Source organism: Sapajus apella, unplaced genomic scaffold, assembly GCF_009761245.1.
Source record: "Sapajus apella isolate SASKATOON/1434 unplaced genomic scaffold, GSC_monkey_1.0 scaffold127, whole genome shotgun sequence".
Lineage (NCBI taxonomy): Eukaryota > Metazoa > Chordata > Mammalia > Primates > Cebidae > Sapajus > Sapajus apella.
The window spans coordinates 2,242,775-2,265,301 of record NW_022437067.1 but is presented as its reverse complement, the minus strand read 5'-3'; the positions used below and the strand labels follow the sequence as shown (position 1 = coordinate 2,265,301).

Sequence of the window (22,527 nt, the reverse complement as noted above, 5' to 3'; positions counted from 1 at the left end):
CCGCCCCCCCCTTAGCCCCCTGAGAGCTGGGACCGCAGGCACACGCTACCATGCTTGGCTAATTAAAAAACTTTTTTTTTTTTTTTTGGTAGAAACAGGGTCTTGCTACGTTGCTCAGGCTGGTCTCGAACTCCTGGCCTCAAGTGATCTTCCCATCTGGGCAGCCCAAAGTGCTGGGATTATGGGCGTGAGCTACCGCCTGGCCCTTTCTTCTCATCCCCTCACTCATTTCTCAAACACAGCCGCGCCTCGGGGCCTCTATGCTCACAGCTCCCTCCTGAGCCCCCCCACAGGTGCCCAGGGCTCCCTCTCCCTGCGTCTCTGCTAGAACGCCTCTTGGTGAACAGGCAGGCGCAGCTCCCATGCCAGGCTGCCAGCCCAGCCCCCTGTGAGGCTGTGGCCCGCAGAGCCGCACCCGGAGCCGTGCCTGCCACCTTGCTGTCTCCTCCTTTAGTGTGCGAGTCCCCTAAAGACAGCGGCTCTTTGATTCAGGGCTGGCCCTGCACTGGAACAGTGGAACAGCACTGGGCACACACTGGGCCACTAGAGACACCGCCCTGACAATCCCCATGGGTGTCTGTGGGGACTGTCACATGCACATCCTTCTGGAGCTCGGCAAGGGCAGGGAGTGAGTTTGGGGGACAGGAGTAGCCACAGCGAGGGAGGGGCCGGCTCCTTCTGCAGGACCCTGGTCCCTCGCATCACACACTGGCCCCCTCTAGCCCCTGTGAGCTGAAGCAAGGGGTGCTGTCGAGGACGGCAGGACAGGGAGCAGGGGGAGTGAGGGGCGAACACCAAGGGTGCCTGCCGGGGCCGGCTGCACATGGCAGAAATGTCAGAACCTGCCAGGAGTGCTCTGTAAACAAACGGGTCCCCTGGATGTGGGGAGACCTTGGGGGATGGCACACTTTGGCCTGACCCCACGGCAATCTGTGCACCCAGAGGGCGGGCAGCCAGGCTGGGCGACCACTTACATATGAAAGGTTTCACCGTGCTATGGATGTGTTTGTGCTGCTTCAGGCCGGAGGACGTGGCAAAGGTCTTCCCGCAGTCGGGGCAGGCGTGGGCCCGGGCGCCCACGTGCTGGGAGCGAATGTGCCGCTGAAGGTTGCTGGGGTCCGTGAACACCTGGAGAGAGGGACGCTGTGGGCTCGTGCCCCACGTGGACACCCGCCTGGGCGTGGTTCTGGCTGCTGGGCCAACGGCCACCAGGGCAGGGCCCTGCCTGTCTTTCTCGTCACGTTTCCCTCTGCCCTGAGCAGGCCGGGACAGGTCTCTGCTGTAGCAGCGACCCCCTGGATGGCCTCAGGTGGGCCACGGAGCCTCCTTGGCCGGCTTTCCTCCAGAGCAATTTCTGAACTGTGGCCATGAGACGGCATGAGACAGGGCTACAGCAAGCGTCTTCAGTGGTGGCACTGTGGCCTTGGGGGGCTGGGGGTGGAAGCTCACCCCTGCCAGCCTCTTCCTTCCACACTGGCAGGAAGGCAGGAGCTGAGCCCTGGAGGAGCCTGGGTTCTGGTCTTGCCCTGATCTTTCTGAGCTGGGGGTCAGTCTTCCCTGAGACTTCCTTTCCTTCCTAGTACCATGCAAGGCCCGTGTGACCCCGGGGCCTCCAACCTGCTCCGCCACGCTCCATGTGCAGGTGGGCCGGGGTGTAGGGAGCATGGGGGCTTCTGCTGCGTTGGGGCTGGGATGGGCCTGCCCCAGTGTTACCTTCACGCAGTTTTCACATTCGAAGCGTTTGCCGCTGTCGTGGGACATCTGGTGGCGGATGAGGTTGGACTTCCAGTTGAAGGCCTTGGGGCACTGGTCACATTTGTATTCTCGCTCCTCCGTGTGGACGACCATGTGCTGCTCCAGGCTGCACAGAGGACCGGGTCACTGCGGGGCCCGGCTGCTGCCCCTTGCCCTGGATGGGGACCCCAGCCCCACAGAGGCTGTTCCCAGCGCCCCCTCGGGGCCCCCGCCACACTGTCGGCGGATCAGGGCTGTGCTGGAGTCTCCCTGTCTACCTTCTCTCTGTGGTGGCCTGGGGTGAGGGGCAGAGGCGGCCTTCCCCCTAGCAGATGAGTAAGCTGGTGCCTGGAGAATGCCATCCCTCACCCAAGACCACCTCCAGGGCAGCCGGAGGCAGGGCGGGACCCCAGCCCACACTCCCTGGCTGCCTCTCAAGATGGTCCTGGCCTTGAGGCTAAGCTTGGGCCTGAGAAAAAGATGGTTCAACATTGGCATGAACCCAGGAGTGGGGCAAGTCCCTGAAACCCAAGGACGCCCCTCAGTGCTGGGCACACGCCGGGGAGGCAGGCCAGGAGTCACACGGGGGTCTCCAGGTGACACGAAGCCTGCAGAGCACAACTGCTCGGAGGGACCCTCCACTTGGATGAAGGAGCCGCTCTAATTTCCGGCTCTCGGGGGACCCCCGGCTTCCCCAGTCCCAGGGAGGACCGTTAATCTTCATGAGCAAAGCAGTGATATATCACGGCTCGTTAATTACGGGGCCGGCCATCCATTCCGATCAGAACCGCCTGGTTCCTGAGCATCAGGAGACTGTATCTTTTCCCCTGTTGTTAATTGTGATTTATGTGTTTATGTAAAGAAAACAGGGACCCTCTTGAGCGGCGTTTACTGGGAAGGGTCGCAGTCGGGATTTGCCCAAATGCTTATTTTCTCAGTCATCTGTTCCGGGTGGAGGGTTTGCCGTCCCCGGGGGTCGGCGTGGGGGTGGGCGGTAATCCCCAGCAATCACACAGCCGGGTAGCGGCCTGATGGGCTTTGCTCTGACTTTGCGAGGCTGTCCTGGAGGAAATCCTCAGAGGCAGGAGGAGGGGCCCGTGCTGGAAGGGCCTCCATAGCTCCTGCAGCGCTGGAGTGAATGTCCCAGTTTCACTCCCCACAGAGACCAGGAATCTTGCCTTTCCCAGGGGGTCACACAGGTCCCCAAGGCCACCTAGGCTCCAGATCCTGGCTGCTGCCTGGCCTCGGGGCAGGGGAGGGCCAGCCTGGGCCTGCTCGTCTCTAAGGCCCCTCCTGGCACAGGCCGCTGCCACCGTGGGGAGCAGGGCTGGTGGCCTGGGGATAGGGTGCCCCTGCCTACTCTTGGCCACCGTCTGGGAAGGAGTTGCCTGTGTGTCAGGAGGGCGGGGCCAGCATGAATCCCCTGGTGTCGGTGTCCATGCTGCCACCTCCATCCCAGCCTGGGACCTCCCTGCAGAAACACCCTGGGCTGAGTGGCTCTAGGTCTCAGGCTCTGGCCTGGGTTTCTTCTCCTTTCTAGTTTCTCCCTGAAGGGTAGCCCAGGTGGTGCAGGGCCCTGAGCCCAGGAGACAGTTTTCTGGGGGTCCCGACATTTGAGGTCAGAGCCAGGGGACACCTGCGGCTCCAGCCACGTGCTCCTGCACCTGCTCTGCCCGCAGCGCCAGTGTGCCAGCCATGGGGGCCCGCGCACATGTCCCCAGGGTATGTCACACTAGGGGCCCTTTGTCTCCACCTGTCAGGGAAGGTGAGGCAGGGGAAGGACAGGGAGGGAGACTGAGGGGAGGAGGCTGAGGGGAGGGACTGAGGGGAGGGAGACTGAGAGGAGGGGGGATGGGGGGGAGACACTGAGGGGAGGGAGACTGAGTCGAGGGGACTGAGTAGAGGAGACTGAGGAGGGGAGGCGGCGGCACCTGTACTTGCTGGGGAACATCCGCTCACAGTCCTTGCACTCGTGGGCTTGGCTGCTGCCACCGCCTAGGCCCTCAGGCTTGAGCTCCTCAGCCAGGCCCTCGTAGAGCGCGGCCCCCACCGAGCCACACGTGTACTTCTTGTGGCGCCGCAGGTCCAGCTTGGACGGGAAGAGCTCGTCACACTCGTCACAGCGGAACGTGGGCTCCTCTGCAAGAGAGAGAACCAGGCGGTGGTGAGCGAGCCGGAGACCCTGCCCAGGGCCCTTCGGGGGCTCTGGAGACCTGGCCCGCTCCCCGGTGCCCCCGGGCCTGCGCCCAGGCTGGCCAGTCCTGCTCTGCCTCCTTCCAGCCTTCATCCGGGTGCCCAGGAGCCTGCGCTGGGAACCTCAGGGATCAGCCCTAGGCAGCACCAAAGGCCCCCGTCAGAGGGAGCCCCGCGCGGCACTCGGCCCTGCCTGCGCCCCGGGCAGCCGCCGTGGACTGAAGAAGGCCCCGAGCTCGGGAGTGGAGGAGGAAGCCAGGCCAAGTGCTTTGTTTATGAATCAGGAGAAAAACGATGACAGCGCTCCAGTGCATATAATAAATTATTGTCGTCAAGGTCAAACAAATTAAAAGGGGGGCAGCCATTATTAAGCTTATGAGGCAGCATCCTGACTGGTCTGCCAAGGCAAACAGTCGGCCGGGAGCTGTCATCCTGGTGGGGGGGCTCCGGTCCCCGCCTCCCTGCCCGCAGCAGCCTTCCACCTAAGACGGGACGCCCCTCCCCACAGGACGCCTCTTCCCCCACAGCTCTGGAAAGAACGCTCATGCTGAGCTCTTTCCCAATGCACCGAAGGCTGCTGTGTATGCACCAGGGTGTGTGTGCATGGGTGCAGCTGTGTGTGCATGCAAATGTGGGTGCTGTCTCAGCATAGCTGCATCCACATCCCTGCACCTCTGTGTGACCGTGTGTGCACGTTTACGTGCTCACACCCATGCTTGTGTGAGCCGGCATGTGTACTCATGTGTGTGGGTGTGCCCGTGTTTTGGCATGCACCTACATGTGTGAATATTTGTGTGCATGGGTGGCTATGTTATGTGTGTTGTATGTATGTGTTTTATGTGCACAAATGTGCCTGTGAACGTGTATGTGAACATGCACATTGGGTGTTGACATACTTGTGTGTGTACGCCAATGGGTGAGTTCAGTCGTGCACGTGTGAATATGTGTACATGTTTGTATATGAATGTGCATGTGCTAATGTGCATGTTTGTGTGTGTGCATGTGGTGTGTGTGATGTGTGTGCATGTGATTGTGTGCATGTGATGTGTGTGTGCGTGTGATGTGGGTGTGCATGTGATGTGTGTGTGCATGTGATGTGTGCATGTGATGTGTTTGTGTGATGTGTGTATGGGATGTGTGTGTGTGCATGTGATGTGTGTGCATGTGATGTGTATGTGCATGTGATGAGTATGTGCATGTGATGTGTGTACATGTGATGTGTGTGATGTGTGTATGTGATGTGTTTGTGCCTGTGATGTGTGTGTGTGTGATGTGTGTATACGTGTGATGTGATGTGAGTGTGATGTATGTGTGTGATGTGTGTGTGCATGTGTGTGCTTGTGGGAGTGTTTGCACACACACAAGGACTGATGCAGGGCACAGTGCTGAGCAGAGTCTTCATGAACTTGGTCTGAATGTTGGCTCAAAGGCCTGAATGTGAGGATTGCTGAGGCAACGAGGTGGGGGTGGGGGCAGATGGAAGAGGTCTGTCACTTCCTGTCCCCTCCCTGTGTTGGAGAGACCACCATGGTCATGGGCCTTTCTGAGTCCTAAGGGAAGGGTGGGCTGCTCTGCAGACTGGGCAGTGCAGGGTTACCAGAAGTGGCACCTCCTTGCTGATGGGAAGCTTCCCTGAGCCTAAGGGTGGAGATGCTGGTATTTAGCCTGGGCCACCCCAGCACCCCTGTGGGTCCTCAGAGCCTGCCTCCCTGAGCCTCAGATGCCCAAGGTGGAGATTCCAGGGGTTGCCAGACCCGAGAGGCCACAGCACGCACACCGGATGGCACCCCCCTCACCCCGCAACCGAGGCACAGATGCCGGCTCGCAAGATGTGACTTTCGGTGCCGTCTTTGGACAGAGGTAAGTATCTGGCTGAGGGGACGGGCTGCCTGGCTGAGAGGTGCCCTGGGATGTGTGCATTGGGGGTGACTGGGCTGGCACCGCTGCTGGTCATGATGTACCAGACGCTGCGGTTTCATTCCCAGCCAGCGTCCCAGCATCCTGGCCCCGATTGCTGACCTGAGCCTCAGGAAAGCACTGGTTTGGGGGAAACAAGATGATGAAGGGAAAAAGCCGGGGGACGCCCAGAACCCGCAGTCACTTCCCGCAGGGCTGCGCTCCACACCGCAACTCTGGCTTCCGGGGCGCGGAAGGCTCCGTCCCAAACCTCTCTGGGAAGGCCGCCACCTGGAGCTTCCCAGACACTCACTGAACAAACCAAACCACCTAGGTGCTGCCAGGAGGGACCCTCAGACAGGATGCACACAGGGGGAGGAGGTGGCAGGGAATGCTCACCTTCAAAGTCTACAAAATGCCACCTTGAAATATGACTCAAGCCTGCAAATTCTTCAAAAAAGCCCACTGTGCGAATGACGTGGTGGCAAGGCTGGCACCTGGGGTCTAGTGGGAGCCCCATGGGGTAGGTCCTGTCTTAAGAACGTAAGAGAATCTGGGCACTGAAGCCTCGCCTCGGTCTGCGGGCACCCAGGTAAGTGCTACGGTATCCGTATGCCTGCTTCAGAACTGGCAAGCTGAGGCTGTGCGAGACGGAGTCACCTGTTCAAGGAAGAGGTGTGTGGGGGGGCTGCAGCCTGCCCGTGGTTTGGGGGTCGAGGAAGCAGGGCTGGCAGGGACCCAATTTCCCACTGAGGGTTTTGGGGAAAGCGAGGTGCGCCTGTGAGAGAGGGGGTGCTGGACGTCCCTCTCTTGGGCCTTCCCTTGTCTTTGGAAACTGGGATTTTCCCTGGGGAACACGGTCTGCAGATCTGGGCCCCAAGACTGTGGCAGCACACAGCAAGCCGCAGAGCCGGGAGCCGCCTGTGGGTGGATTCCAACTTCCCGGGCTGGAAGGAGGCTGAGATGGGGCCTCCGGCCAGCATCATGATCCAGTTAGAAATGCCAACTTGTGTTTCACTCTTTCTGGACCCGCTGAAGAACAATCGCAGAAGTTGAAATTTGAAAACAAAGACAAGAAGAAATGCCAGCCCCACCCCCTTGTATTACTGACCAACTTTTTTCCAGTTCTCATTTAGAATTTGGGATGAAAACAAAAATTTCGGTGGCAAATGAGAATTCAGTCTGATTCTCACTTTGACGGCCTTGGAGGGTGCCCTGGACGTGACGGGGCCAACTTCGGCGGCCGTCCCTGCCCTGCCGCTCCCTCTTCCCAGCGCTCCACGGAAGGAGCTGGGCCCCCATTGGAGGACAGAGCCGGGGACAGGACGCACCTGAGTCTGGCCCGCCCCTACCGAGTGGTGTGGACGGGTCTTCACCTGCGCGTCTTCCAGGCAGGTAAGGCTGGCCCTGAATACACCCCTGGGGCTCGAGGAGGGGTTCGGAATCGGGGGCAGAGTTGATGGCGTTTTCATTTTCTCAGCACAAGAAACTCTGTTTTAAAGAGATGCTGAAAGAACATGTCCTGTCCTGATACGATTTCCCCTCTTCCTATCTCTGATCTCACGGCCTGGCTGGCTCACACGCTCTGTGCCCCACGCACGGCCTCCTCTTGACCTCTTTTGGACAGAGGAGAAGCAAATCATTGTGAGGCTTTCTCAAAAGAAAAGCACATTGGAATGGAAGTGACTTTCTTCATTTTCCCCCAAGAGCAAAAAGTTCTCACAAAAGAGAATTCTTTCCTCTCCATTGTAATTGCAAAACTAAAACACAAAGTCGCATGTGTCTGAAAGTGGCTTCCCCGTGGCCTGAATCACTCGTGTGAAAATGGGCCGTGCATTCCTGACAGCTGTGGCTCTTCAGACGGAACGGGCCAGCCCAGGGACTGCAGGGTAGAGGCTCCGTTCTCCCAAAGCGGGCCGGCCCCCACGGGCCTCCTGTGTCTTTCTAGCTGCCTGAATGTGGTCTCCAGCCAAGCCCTCTTCTCCCAACAAAAGCACAAACCATAGTGAATGGAAATGAGAGTCTCTTCATTCTGCAGGGGTGTGTGGGGCTGGGGTACGGCATGAACCTGTCACCTACGTCAACTAAGCCAACGCCGTGGCGACCTCACGTCTTGTTTGCCACATCTGTGCCTTGCTTGCCTATCTGAAGTTCCATCGTCAACTTTGATGGCAGAGCAGGAATGTAACAGAAAAATAAATCGGTGCCTAATGGCCCCGGAGAGCCGAGGGGTTCACAATTATGCCGCGTCTATGTACTAATCTACCCGACTCGAGGCTCAAAGGAGCTGGAGAGCCTCCTCCAAGTCCCTGCAGTGATAAGGGGCTGGCTGCGTGGAGCTGGGGCTGGGATAAAAGATTTTTTATGATAATTATCTTAGTGAGGAACATTTTTGCATTTTCTTTCTGTGCAATGCAGAGTTTAGCTGGTGGGGGAGGTGGCTACTGGGGAGGCATGCTCTTGACAGGAAGGAGCAGGAAAAGTCAAATATTTGATGTTGGGCCATTATGTGTGGACAGCAATTAGCCCACAAGTGTTGGATAGATTATCAGGAAAATGTAGACCCACGTTATTTAATATCAGGGGCTGGACGGGGGTAGGGAGCAGAAATCAAGGTTTTTAAAAAACCTTTTGGAAGAAAGAAATTTCATTGTACTAATGAAATTCCATCGTCAAGCACTGTCCTAAGCCAAGGAGATTCGACTCTCGTGTTCTTGTGCACTAAGATTCATAGATCTTTTCAACAATTATTTTAAGGAAAATGAGACCTTCCCCTCGGCTACCCAGATCTCGGCAATTTATTTTTCTTTTCTCAACGGCCTAATTAAAACCAAACTTTAGAGGAGAGTACAGATAGAATCCGGCTCATAAAACTGTCCTTCTGTGGTCACTTCCTTCCGGACACTCCGGATATGATGGTCACTGCACCAAAGAAGGAGATTGGTGGTGGAAAGGGTAAATTAAGGCAGAGCTCTCCAGGTCTGGTCTCGAAGCCTTGCTGCTAATTCCAGCACCATTCTGTCACCGTGAAATCAGAGTGGCTCCTTAGACAAAGGTGCAGTGAACAGCATTCATCATTAAGCCTTGTGTGTTTGGTGGGGAGGTCAAAGAAGCCAGGAGGGAAACGCAGCCTCCCCCAGGGCTCCAGCACCAGGAGGGGTCACCCGCTCCGGAAACGGCCAGGAAGGAGCTCCTGTTCCTGTTCACTTGTGGGGTCTCACCCCAAAGAAAAGCAGCGAGGCTGGGACCCTGGAGCCATCTGCGCGGAGGGACAGGCGCGGAGCTGTGGGGCCAGGGACCCGTCGGGGACGGACGCGGAGGCAGGAATGAGCCTGTTGCTGGGAACGCCTCGTCTGTGCGGGACTGGGATTTTCTCAGGCACCCCCTCAGCTGTACTTGGGTGTGAAGGAAGGTGAAAGGGAAACCCACTTGTCACATCTCTACTCGACAGAGAGGGGCCGGCAGATGGAGGGAAAAGGAAACTTGGAAGCTTCCCGCAGCCCTGTCGGAAGAGTGGGGCGACTCCACACCACCGTGAGAGCAGCCTCAGACCCGACATTCTCCCTCCTGCCGGACGAAGTCGCCGCGAACACTCACTTCTCTGGGACGTTCGCTGCAGATGCACATCGCTTTTCAAGATGTATATGCCATCATCCACACTCTTAAATGAAACTGAAACTTGCCACACCGCAGAGAGCTCTGGGGCAGCCAGAAACGCTCCCAAGCTGAAAACTGCCTTGGTGTTTGTTCGTTTCTTTAGTACAGACGGGGAAAGCAAAGGCTGCTGTTGCTAATAAGAGCAACAGCCAGAATAGAACATAGTTTTGAGAAATCACCTGGGACCCTAACACTGCAAAGCTATAATCCACCTGATACCAATTCGCCCCCTGCCCGAAGGCCTTCTTAAATTCTGGGTGCAGCTCCTCTGCCCCAGGGAAGAGGAACAAGAGAGCCTTTATTTAGGTCGAGCCTTCGTGGGGGTGGGCAATTTCTGCAAAAAACGGGGATAGCCAGCAGTTGGGGCCACCTGGCCCTCATTAGGTGGCATGAGGGGATGAGAGGCCGTGGGTCCTCCCAGGCATCTGCTCCTCTTCTGGGTGGGCTGGGGGCTTCGAGGGACCGAGGCTGGGTTCGGGGAAGGGGTCTTACCGTCCAGGCTGGGCGGCACCGTGCCCATCGGGTAGACGCCTTCCTTCACGTGCACCAGCAGCTCCTCACCTGGCTCGATGTCCTTGATGACTTTATAGTAAATCTAGGAAGCAGAGACCAGAGGGCAGGGCTGAGTGTGGTTGATGGGTGTCTGGACAGCTCTCAGTGCACGCTCAGCCCTCACCCTGCGGACGCAGCTCGGCCTGCACTTGATTTTCCTCTAGTTGCCACCAAGGGGTCCCCTCTGGAACTTTAGAGTCTGCGCAGAAGGAAATGCATCTCCACTTTAATTTGCTTTATCCCGATATTGATATTGATAAAGAGGGTGGTAAACTGAACAGGTAGGGTTCATGTCAAAGTTCCCAGCTGGGGGCGTCCTGGGGGCGTCCTCGGGGCAGGGCAGAGCCCAGCTTCGACCAGGAGCCCACCTGGGTGGATTCTCAAGTTTCTTTTGTTCAATTTTGTGAATGTAAGCGAGATATCCTTTGCTGGTGGGGGGGTAGGGGAGGGGGAGCTTGGGGTGTGGAGTGAATTGGTTGTTTCTGAAAGTGGCCATGAGCTGAACCCTGGCCTGTGGGTCAGGTCTCCCGGGAGTGAGGAAGGCACGCGCCAGGATGGCTGGGTGGGCAGGACGGTGTGCCCGCTGTCGGCTTGGCACCTTTTGGTTGACCCCACAGGGGGAGTTGGGGATGGGGGACACCCTTGAGAATGGGGGGGGCTCAGGTAGACTCTGCAGCCTGGTCAAGCCCTGGGGGTTCCATTTGGAACTCTGCTCACTGAGCAGCGCTGCTGGGGCCTGTCACCGAGACTTGCCAGGGACCTCCCGAAAAGAGGAGATTGTCTTGGGGGTGTGGAAGGCGTGGCTGGGATGAAGAAAACTAGCAGTTCGGAAAGGGGAGGCTGGGCCGTCTGAGGCCTGGGCCAGGCAGCCAGCGCCAGGGACCCTGCGTCCGCAGTCTGGGAATGTGTGGCGGTAGGTGGGTTTCTCTCAGGGGCATCTCAGGAACACGCGGGTGTCTGAGACTCTCTTCTGATCACAGTAACTGGGGGGCTCCCAAGGGCCTGCAGGCCTGACTGGGGAGAGGCCCAAGGGAAATCCACCTGCCCCTCGGAGACCTGGGGCTGAGGCTTCTCCAGGAAAACAGGATGGGTCTAGACTCAGAAAGGGAAGCACTCCCAGGGGTGGAGGGGACATGGCCGTCCTTGTGGGGACTCTTCTGTCCCCACTGATCAGCCTATGTCAGGCCAGGCTCTCTAGCAGCTGGCCCTGGTTGGGGTTTGTGGCTGGACACGGCCGGGCACCCCAGAGACGGGGATGGGCATGGGTCCTGCACGCTCCTCCCCTGCCCCCCAACACTTGCGGATTTCACTACATTCCGCCCGTCCCAGCTTAATCCAGAATGACACCAAGGAACTCTCAAAAGGACACACAGAAGCCACAGCATGCCCGTAACACCCACTGGCTGTTACCCCCAAGGCACCCAGACAGGAGCTGCACGCCGGAGAACCCACAGGTGCAGTCTCACTCAGGAGTGTGGGAAGCTCTGATGACAGAGTCAGGTAAGGTGCTAAAATTGCGAGGAGACGCAGAAGTGGAGAGAGACTGCCCGTGCTAACTGCTCCAAGCAAACCCAGGGTCGTTAGGGTGCCGGTGTTGTATCATCTTATACAAAAAAAATCCCAAGTGGCTGAATAGTTGTTTCCTTTCTAAAAAGAAACTGGAGCCGCTGCATTTGAAAATCGGACCCTAAGTGGGCGATGGGAAGTGCCAGCCGGGGTGACCCTCTGAGAGGTACCATGGGTGGCATCATAGCAAAGGCAGGCCGCTGCCACCTGCACCCACCAGTGCAGGCAGCAGGGGCTGCTGAGTTAGTGCCTGGCCTGCTGACGCCCCTGGGACAGGTGGCCTGGCCTGGACCCTGGGTGGGAGAGGGGATGGTCAGCGGTGGAGGCTTCTCGTAAGAGGGCAGTGTGGACCCTGGCCGCCAGCCCCTTGGCTCCACTCCAGGCCGAGCTCCCACCCCCCAGCATCGAGGGTCATGACGTGAGACCTGGGGCATCCTCCCGCTATCCCGCTGCTCGGCTCTGCTCCAGTGGGGCACAGAGGGCTGGTGGGTGGGCGGGGGCTGGGCGGGGCCCTCCTGGATCCTCCACCTGGCCCCTTGGAGAGCTTCTGAGCCTCCAGGGACCCCCACTCGCACCCCATCCCTTCTCTGAAGGCCACAGGCTCTCCGGGGACACCGACCTAACTCCAGTGGTGAAGGCCACCCCGACTCCCTTCTCCTCTACACCCCATCCCCCCGGGGCAGCCAGATCTCCTGGGATGCCCCCCTCCCCACCCTAGTTCCAAGGATGTCAGGCCTCCCTCCTCCACCTCTTCGCGCAATCCGAGGGTCCCTCAGCCCCCTGGCCTCCCACCCTGGCTCCTGGGCACCAGACCTGCCAGGGGACCTCCCCTCCAGCTCGGACACGGCCCTGGAGCTGCCGCAGCTGGAGGGTCTAGTGTGCTGGGCCGCAGGCGCCCCCTCCCTGGCCCGGGACCCACAGGAGGAGGGTGCCTGGCCGGGCTCGTGCCAGGACACAGGGTGAGGCCTGTGCCTCAGCCAGGGGACTTTGAGCCGCAGTTGGAATTAATCACTATTAGTGTTGGTCTTGGGGCCCGAGGCAGGGTGGGTGGGGGCAGGTGGGGGCGGGTGGGGGTCCACGACCTGACTCCACCTGGCTGTGGGTCAGAGGTGAGCAGGAATCCGGGCGAACTTTTCCAGACTCGCAGGCCCGCCCTTGCCAGCGGCTCAGAGGTGCACACAAAAGCCGGCTGCGTTTTTACAGCCGGTCCCCGGTGCCACAAAGGCCTTATCAGCCAGACGTGCCGAGAACGCTGCTATTTCCGGTCAGCGGGGTCAGGCGGCTTCCCGGGACAAAGGCAGCGGCAGTGGGAACCGGGCGGGGGTCTGCGGACCCAGCCTGGGCCGGCTCCTGGCCGAGGGCGTCACACATGGCGCATTTACTGTAGTGCGGGCCCTTCCTGCAGGGCCTGTCATAAATTACGGCTGCAGCTCCCTAAACATTCCTGCGGCTGCTCCTAATCCGCCTTTCCTCGTGCGACCCACCCGCGGTGGGTCCCGCTGAGGCCGTGCTAAGTCAGCTTGGTGGGTGAAGTTTGTTCAAGCAAAAAGAAAGCCTGCAGTTCCTGATAGCCTTTAGCCCCCTGCGGAGGCCTCCGGGAGGGCGCCCGGCCCGGGAAAGGAAGAAGAACAGTGTATTTGCTTAAGCGCTGGGCTGTGAGCATCCGTGCCTTTTTATAAACACTTGCGTCCGCGGCGCTGCTGCAGCGGTGCCTGAGTCCCTGGGTTGTGCTGCACGGGTGAGGCTGGGATTTTCTCTTTGGTTTAAGAATCCGAGAGGGCGGGGAACCCTCTTCACAGCAGCTGAGTTTACTAGCGCCAATAAATGTCTGCTCTAAACGGCTTTAAAAAATAATGATGGCAAACAGACTTGATCTGAAGTGAAGTCCTGGTTTCAACACTTGAGGTTCTTTGTGACAGCAATGGCTTCACTGAGCGTGGGCGAGCAGCACGGAACGCGGGTCCGCGGGACGGGAGCTGGAGCCAGTGTGACCCTGCCCGTTTTCTCTGTCTTTTATCACCTTCCAGACACAAAGAGGCGGCTTCTGGTAGGTAAATGGAGTTCTGGAAAAAATAAATGGCCACGTTCTCAACAGAAGGCAGAGACATTGCCGCAGAGAAGCCTGGAGCCAGCCCAGGCCACGTTCATTGAGACGGAGCCTTTTATGAAAATTAGTATCGTTGCTCCCAACAGTATTCTCTACGACACGGGCATCACGTGCGTGTGCGGTGGCTGCCAGCTTTGGGATGCCTTCTCCCTACGAGTCTTAAGTGCATTTTTAAAAATATCAAATCAACTCACAAGAAAAGAGACGACTTTCGAGTATGAAGCCCTGAGTGCTACGGTTTTCATTCCCACTTAATCATAGAATTTAACACTATAAATAGACGAAAAGCTCCATGCAAATTCCACCAGGTGGGACCCCTGGACTCCAGACTAAAAGGCAGTGGCTGAATCCCAGCGGCGGCCGTTCCTTTTCTCTCCTTCCTGGAATCACTGATTTTTTTCCATCAATCGGACTTTTGGGCATTCTTGCCTCTCTTTTTTGACCAGAAACTTTAAAGGATGCTGGAATAAGATCAGTGAACCCTCCTTCCATGTGCTTATCATAAAAAGCTCAATGGCTCACACTCCGGATTTCAGAATTTAACTGTGCCTGAGTTGGCGAAGGCTTTGGGGTGCTGTGTGAGAGGCTCTTCTCACAAACGACGAGAAAGCAGCCAGTGGAATTTGAATTCTTCTAAAATCGTTTCCAAAAAGCAAATTCCCCTGGTGGCCCCGTCTGCTTCTCACCTGTCCTTGGGAGAGAGGGTTGTCCACGGCACTTGTGTTTTAGCTCTGGGGATCCCACCCCCCCCAGGTGGCTGGGTCTCTGCTGACTCCTGGCTTCATTTTAACTCCTTGCTGTCCCCACGCGCTGTGAGTGTGGGAAAGCACTGTGATTCCCCTGAGCCGCGAGGCTGGTCCAGGAGCTGAGAACGTAGTGATGAAGAAATAACCCTAGTCGATGCCCTAAGTGCCAGCAGGGGCAGCGCCGGGGTTTGGGCAGAGGCCTCCTTCTCTGTCCTGTGTGCATGCCTGTGTCCGGGAGCCTGCCTCGGGCCGGCTTCGCTTCCTGGCTTCCTCTGTGCTGAGCGGAGCGAGGGGACCATAGCCAGGCTCTGGGACTCGCAGACAGTCCGTCCTCTGGCCGGACGAGGAAAAGGCCACCGGAGCCCCGGGCTTGGCCACATGCTTCTCCCGCGCGTGGCTGAAACATTTTCAGACCCAGACATGAAATAAAACTCTGTGTACACTTATCCGTTTCTTAGTGGTGTGGTTTGGATGTGGATTATAAAAACACAAATGATGGGTCTGCAGTTAAATTACTTTGATCATTTTTAAACAGCATCTTCTAGTAAAGGGAACCTGTGATGAGCAGGACCGGAATATACAAGTCCCGACAGGTGGTTTGCGTGGGGGTTCAGGTGGCACAGCTGAATTTAAACCTTGTTCTCCACCAACAAGAGGATTGGTTTGTTCCAAAAGGGGCCTCGTAAAATGGGAATCAAAGCAACTTGCATATGATTTGGAAGTCTTTTGTGAGCTGGTTATGAAATGCCGAAAGGAGCCCCCTGCCCTCCTCCTTCCCATTTCAAGGGGGAAAGTGTGTCTGAGGGTTGGAGGCTCCTGAGTGCCCTGACCAAATTAACAAAAATTGATTTTTAATTAAAAAAATTGTGAGGATGGCCAAGGGTGATTTCTTATACCTGTATCCCAGCACTTCTGGAGGCTGAGGCTGGCGGATCACCTGAGGTTATCAGCCTGACAAACATCACTCCATCTCTACTAAAAAATTCAAAATTAGCCAAGTGTGGTGGAGGGGGCCTCTAATCCCAGCTACTTGAGAGGCTGAGGTAGGAGAATCGCTTGAGCCCAGAGGCAGAAGTTGGAATGAGCTGAGATCGTGCCATTGCACTCCAGCCTGGGCAACAAGAGCGAAACTCTGTATTAAAAACAAACAAAAACAAACTGTGAGAGTCAGAAGCAGAGAGCACGGACAGCCTAGGGTGCGGCCGGAACAAGGCGATGGCTGTCGGGTGCCCTGTGTTTAGAACCCCGCCCCTGACAGGGCACAGGCCCAGAAGGAAACGCAGGACCCGGGTTGGAGCCCAGGACAGCAAAGCAAAAGAAAAATGCCCTCCGCCAACCTGGGAGGCTCCAGTTTCTCAGGAACAGCCAGCGCGGACTCTCGTCCACCCACGGTGCTGCCCGGCCACCGGTGGGCACTCTGCCTGCGCGGACGGAACATGCTCTGCGGAGGGTCTCTGTAGCTCCGCCGTGGGCACTGGGGCCCCTGCTCTGTCCCTGAAAGGCCCTGGGGTTTCAGGGTTTGCCTGATGTCCAGGCAGCCCCTGGGCGCTGTGCAGATCGGGGCTGCTTTTCTCAAGCCGGGGTACTGCAGGTCGCTCGAGAGTCCCATGGCCATTCCGAGGCACGCTGGAGGCCTGAACCCGAGTCCTGCTCCCCAGCATTCGTGTTTGCCCTCAGCCCTGTGCTCCAACACCCTCAGCCCCGTCCCCGCCGCCCTCAGCCCTGTCCCCCGCCGCCCTCAGCCCCGTCCCCCGCCGCCCTCAGCCCCGCTAGCCAGTTGACATCCCACCACCAACATTCTTGCCCTATTGAGGCAACGTGAGAAAAAAACTGCAAAAACCAAAAGCGCCGTACTGCCATTGTCCTCTCCGGCCTCCTGGCCTCCCGCCATTGTCCTCTCCGGCCTCCTGGCCTCCCGCCATTGTCCTCTCCGGCCTCCTGGCCTCCCGTGGGTACTTCATCACCAAGCTCAGGTTTTCTTTCTTGATGTTAAAACATATTCAGGAACTGCCCTGTCTGTGTCTTCTGAAACATTTCAAACTAACTCATTTGTTCATAATTACAGGAAAAAGCACCACCCAGGGGTGATCTGAGTGTCTTGAATTTTCCAAAAACGAAAGCAGGAGCGGAGGGTGGTGGAGGGGAGGCCGCACCCCAGAGTGCTCAGAGGTTCCGAGGGCCTCGTGTGCCTCCCTTCACGCTCAGACGTGGCAGGCCCCTCGACGACTGCTGCCTTACCTCCCTGGCAATCGACTGCCCTGAAAGTCCCAGGGGAAGGCACGGCGCCTGCTGTGTGCAGGGACACTTTGCTCCCAGGAGAAAGCCTGTGCGGCCTCAGGAGCAGCAGGACGCTCCGCCTGGGAAGCGGCCAGCGTGCCCTTGGCCATGGTCTGAGGCCTCTTTGTGCAACTGGAAAACCGTAAGTCACCTTTCCGGCAAGAGGGCCAGGCCCAGGATCAAATTCATGGCCCAATGTGGCCTCTGCCCCTGCGGGGCTCCCCCATGAGCCATGAGGAGGGCTGAGAGGGGCCTGAGAGGAGCAAGGGCCGGGATGAGCCCGGTCACCTCTCAAGAGGTCCCCCAGTGCCAGGAGGGGAATCTCGATGCTAGATGAGAACGTGGAGGTTCTCATCTAGCCCCACAGCCCCATGCCATGGGGGCGACTCTTGTCTGTGGCGAGGACGGTCCAGCTCCCACAGGGCCTGGGATGGGGAGGGGCAGGACGCCGTGCCCGCCCTGCCCAGGAAGGAGGCTGCTGGGGCCTCCACGCCTCCCTCAGCTCAGCCCATCCTGCTTCTAAGTGAGGTGCTGGGAGGTGGCAGGGCGGCAGGAAGCCTCCGGGAAGGTGCCGGCTGCTGATCCTTTCCAAGCGCTGGGCCCACCTGCTCTCAAGCCCCTGTCCGCTGCCTCTCGCAGTGCTGCAGAGGAGCACTTGGCCTGCCCTCTTCTGCACAGGGCGGGTCTCTTGGGGCCTGTCAGGGGATGCTGGGGACAGGGGCCTGTGATCCGAGCAGGCTTCTGAGCAGCCAGAATGGGTCCTGGCCAGACAGTCAGAACCGGGCCTGTGGATGCTGTGTCACCCAGCTCAGTGGGCACCCCGGAGCGCCCCAAGGCATAAGCTAGAGCACCAGCCCACTGCACAGAACCACGAGAGACGTGGGGGTAGCGTCCGCCCCCCAGACCCCGTCTGACTGCACGGCACCCCGCATCCAGCAAAGGCCAGGAGGAGCCTGGGATGGGCCGAGGGAGATATGTGACTCCCCAGCCTCCGAAGTGCCCCTGAAGTGTGGGTCTCACCCCAAGGACACAGGCCCGCCCTGGAGGCCCCAGAGTCTGCTCACGTCCCGGCTGCTATTGGCAGGAGACTTGCGGGAAAGCCACAGCCTGGGTCCCCATCTGGATATTGATGGACATGAGTTTTTGGTTCACAGTAGCCTCTCTCCTCTGCCCGGAAGGAGGGCTCATCTCTTCTGGGGAGCTGCGGCTTCCAGAACTTTCTCTTTAGGATGTTTAGACCCTCTTCTGCCCCGGTCTCCTTGGGCTAAGATCACGTCTTGAACTTCAAAATGACGGTCCTGCATTCCTGACTGAAGGACTTTCCTTGCTGAAAACCATGTGGCAAACTCGACATTGTTCAGATATGGCTCCTTCCCTTCTGAGTCTGAGCTGTATTAGAGGTAGGGTGTGTGTGCAGCTTGCAAGAGAGAGACGGGGTGGGGGGGCGCGCATGAGAGAGACGGGAAGGGAGGAAGATTGCTCACTCGTGTGTCTGTGAGTGCTGGGAAATCCTGGCGGAACTCTTGGGATGGTGGGAGTCTGAGAAAGGGCATTAACATCATGTAACATTTCCTCCTCAAAGAGAAGCTTTTTAAAAAATCTTGGTTTTATTAATATTTCAGGGCAGTTTTTATTTTAGTTCCACACAGCGTCAAACAGGTTGCTTTGCGGGAAGCCGCGTTCCTCTGGTCAAGGCCGGGGAATGGACACGCTTTCTGCCGAGGCCGCGAGGCTGTCCGGCGAGGGACGGAGCATTCACAAACGATTATTGACAAAGCGTTATAGAAAAACCAGACTGCGGATTGAAATCCACTATATCCCTTCCAAAAAGGCATCGATAAAAGTCGTCTCATATGAGAGTCTGCAGGTTTCTGGGAGAAGTTTTTCACATTTTTAGTGTTTAAACCTTATTACTAATCAAAGGAAAATACATCCAACACAATGTTCGTTTTCCTTTGATAACTGAAATTCACCGTTGAGATTTCAGGATGAGAAGCTGCCAACTCAGCCCCTCGCTCCCCGCGCCTGGGCGGCGGGTCTCCCCCCTGCCTCTGGCCCCTGGCCGGCTCCTGCTTTCCCGGGCATTTCCCAGCATTCCAGCCACGTGGCTGACCCAACTCAGAGGTGCACCTTTGCGGGGACATGGACAGGAATGTCGGTTGCACTGTGACACCCGATGTGACCTGCTGCGGTGCATACGAGGGGTGTTCTCAGGAGCAGAGGGTCTCACGGGAGGGCTGAGGGGTTGGAGGTGCCTGAGTGGGGGATCTCCTCTCTGTTTGCAGCCAAGTCGGTGCTGCATTTGCTTAAATATGCATTTCAAGTTCCCTCTGGGTTTGCTGCTTTAATTCAGCCTATGGACCTAAAACAGGGAGAATGAATCCCTTGAGGCGGAGGGGGAGAGAGACCTCCATCAGGTCGGAAGCTGCCCGAAGGAGTTCGTTGCCTGTGGTTTGGGTAATGGAGCCCAGTGTGCTTCTGACTCCAGGATGGAGCTTTGGAAGGCGATAATGGCGGGGGAGAGGGAGGGAACGGAGCGCGGCTCAGGATCATTCTTCGGTCCTGGCAGGAGGGATTTCTGCCCCCTGGTCCTGGCTATGGAAAAACGGTTGGCTGCGAAGCAGGTCCACTCCATTTGGACCTCATGTGTAGCTAAAAGAAAGCTTCCCTGAAATATTAACAATAAAATGAGTTTTTTTTTTTTTTTCAGACAGGCGTCTCTTTGAGAAGATTATACATCTGTTTGTTTTTAAAAAAGCTAGATGCATAAAGATACCCACTTTGCTGCTTAAGTTTAGTCCAAATGTTCTAATGAACATTAATTTCCTAAATAAAAAGATCTGGGTCCTCTGTGACTGTCGTATGCATCTCACGAAAGCCCAGCCGCGGCTCAGCGCCTCTGTGACCCGGCCCCTCGGCTCCCCCACAGACGACCAAGGACACACACTCTCTGCAAATCTGAGCCCCAGAAGGGGACGGGCAGACCGTCCTCCTCTGTGCCTCAAGCCTAATTCTCCTTCACTCCAACTTCACTTTCATCTGGAAGAAGGAAAATATTTTTTTAAGTTCTGTTCTTATGGTTATGATTATTCTTTTGCTTCATCTCTGTATTTCTTTTTTTTCTTGCAATCAGAAAAAGTTATTTCAGACATTTTGGGTTCTAACTGAAGGCCATCGAAGTCCTAGAAACAGAGCAGATTCCTGTCCCGATCCGAACGAGCTTGTCCAGCGGAGGAACTGCGTGGCAGAGACAGCTCCACAGCCAAGGGGACAGCAAACGAGGCCCTGGCAGCCGGCCGGGGCCTGCGGGACCTCCCTGGAGTTTGCTGTCTGCATTTCTTAATGCAAAATTGCTTCTCTAAAGCCAAGAGCTTTGAGCCACTTTTAACGGTTTGTCTAGGCTAGGCGGCAATGTGTCACTATGTGGTCTTCACGCACAGTTTTTATAGCCATGGGATCCTTTTTTTTTTTTTTCCGCTAATGAAATCTCATGTACAACCCCAAGATATTATAGGAAAAACCAGGCTGCGGTGACAGAGGGAGCCAGGGACCCCAGGCACCCCGAGGAACACACTGTGTTGAGAATGCAGGGTGGGAGTGCCACCCGGGGGGTCTGGCCCCAGAGGGAGAAGGGTCTCCAGGGGCCACTCGGAAACTTGAAATCGAGAAATCCACAAAGCAGCAACCAGCACTGGCGACACGGGGCCTTCTGGAGTGGAAAGAGACCCCGTATCTTCTTCCCGATCAGCCTGTGGGTCCAGACGCCTGTTCTGGTGGTGGTGTGGACGAGCTGTTGGGCTCAAGGATCCAGGGAGCTTGGGGGGTCCTGAGCCCTGGGGTGGTGGGGACAGAGGGGAAGGCATCTCTCGGCCCTAGTTCGCTGCTCGTAGCACAGGGACTGTACCGAAAAGGCCAACGCCTTGGGCAGGCTGGTCAGGCTGCGACAGAGGTCCCGGTGTCTCTAGGAGGCCCCTGAGTGGCTGCCCCATTGGCTGGTGCTGACTCTTCAGAGAATTTGGTTAAACAGAGCCATTTAGATGGATTCTTGCAGTGACAGTTCCTGCTCTGTGCTTCTGTCGTGTCCCACGGGCAGCGCCATTTGCAGGATGTGTGAACCCTGGGGTCCGGGTCCTCCCTGCTTCATTGCTCTTCTCCACCCGAACCACCATCCTCGGGTTCAGGAGCTGCTGGCCTCGGGCAGGGGCCTGAGCAAGACTCCGATGGAGCCCTCCTGGGGTGAGTCAGCTCCCCAGAAGTCCGTGCTGGCTGAGCACCAAACAGCCACCCAAGTGCGGGCCAGGGCTTGGCAGATGTCTCCAAAGAGGCTCAGACAACCCTCACCTCGGCACCTCCGCCAATCTCAGTGCCACGTCCGCAGGGACAATTCCACAGACAGGAGCCCCGTCACTAGCCCGGACCTACCTGCTCACTGATCTGGCACATGGTGAGGTTCTGGTCATCGCAGGAGCATGCCACGCGGATGTACTTGAGCCAGCTGCCAGCCCCCGCCGGACCCGCCTCCACGCAGAACCGCTCACTGCCCAGGTCTTCGGAGCTCTGCTGGGAGGAAAGCGAAGCAGGAGTCAGAGGTGGCCCGTGTGCTGCAGGCTGCACGCCGCCTCTGCCCGCCCAGAAACCCGGCTGCCTGGGCTCGAGTAGGAAGGCAAATCTGCCACCAGACCTGAGCCCACCCTCTGGGCATCAGGGGATCCTGGCCCCCCCAGCCTGCCCATCCGTGCCCAGGAGTCTCCAGGAGTCCAGCACAAAGGCAGGGATGGCCTTTTCTTTTCTCACCGAGTAGATCACTGCCCTGGCCCGGCGATAAAATGAACCTCCAGAGTTGCTCCCCCACCCCTGCAGCAAAGCTGTCCTGCGTGTGAGAAGGCAGAGGCAGCTGTGTCTGGGAGTGGAGGCCTCTGCGAAGGCCCTGGGGCGCTGGGCTGGAGAGACACGTGCCTGAAGGGGAAGGTGCTGCTGGGTGTGCCCGTGCGTGTGTGTGGTGCTCAGGGCAGCCTGCACACACTCTGAGAGTACGAACAGCATCTGGTTTCCGTAAAGCTGGGGAGTTTCAGTTTGACACCCAGCAGCGTGCAGGCGCCCAGCTGTTCTCACCACGCCCGCAAAGTCACACGTGCACTGAATCGGCTTTACTTTGTTGTCACTGAACAGGCAGAGCAGCAACCCTAGGGCTTGCTTTTTCATTTGCTGTTACCCCCGCTCCTCTGAGGACCACTGATGAGGAGACCTGACCTGATGTCCGCTGTGGAGAGAGGGCGTCCTCTCGACCAGCCTGACCATGGGTGGCGGCTGCAGCACCCCTGGCCTCCCCTGCTCTGGCCAGTGGCAACCCTGGGTTTGGAATCCAAACCAGCAGCATTTTGAGCAAGCTTTCCGGGCAGCCCAGCCCAGACAGGGCAGGAGGGAGGGCAGGGGACAGGGGCTGGGGCCACACCACACTCAGGTCCTGAAAGTAGAAAGGCTGTGTTTGTGTGGGCAGGTGTGCCCTTGAGCAGGTGTGTCTGGGTGGGCTGCTGTGTCCTTGGGTGGGTGCGTCCTGCTGGGCAGGTGGGTCAGGGTAGGCATATGTGTCCTGGGAGGCAGGTATGTCCTTGAGCAGGTGTGTCCTGGTGGGCAGGTGTGTCTTTGGACAGGTATGTCCTGGTGGGCAGGTGTGTCCTGGTGGACAGGTGTGTCTTTGGGCAGGTGTGTCCTGGTGGGCAGGTGTGTCACTGGTGGGCAGGTGTGTCCTTTTGCAGGTGTGTCCTGGTGGGCAGGTGTGTCCTGGTGGGCAGGTGTGTC

At 57.7% G+C, this 22,527-nt stretch overlaps 1 protein-coding gene across 5 annotated transcripts in view; it reads right to left on the bottom strand.

Moving 5' to 3' along the window:
* The window catches only part of PRDM16 (PR/SET domain 16), a 345,467-nt gene that overhangs the window by 29,076 nt on the left and 293,864 nt on the right, over positions 1-22,527 (bottom strand). For 3 of the 5 annotated variants that reach the window (XM_032262191.1, XM_032262194.1, XM_032262195.1), the window contains exons 4-8: positions 21,151-21,288; positions 9,973-10,075; positions 3,666-3,873; positions 1,714-1,861; positions 975-1,128 (exon numbers count right to left, since the gene is read on the bottom strand). In XM_032262191.1, the coding sequence (XP_032118082.1) occupies positions 975-1,128; positions 1,714-1,861; positions 3,666-3,873; positions 9,973-10,075; positions 21,151-21,288 (751 nt within the window). The remainder of the gene's footprint in view (positions 1-974; positions 1,129-1,713; positions 1,862-3,665; positions 3,874-9,972; positions 10,076-21,150; positions 21,289-22,527) is intronic. The other 2 variants (XM_032262193.1, XM_032262196.1) reach the window with 1 other exon arrangement.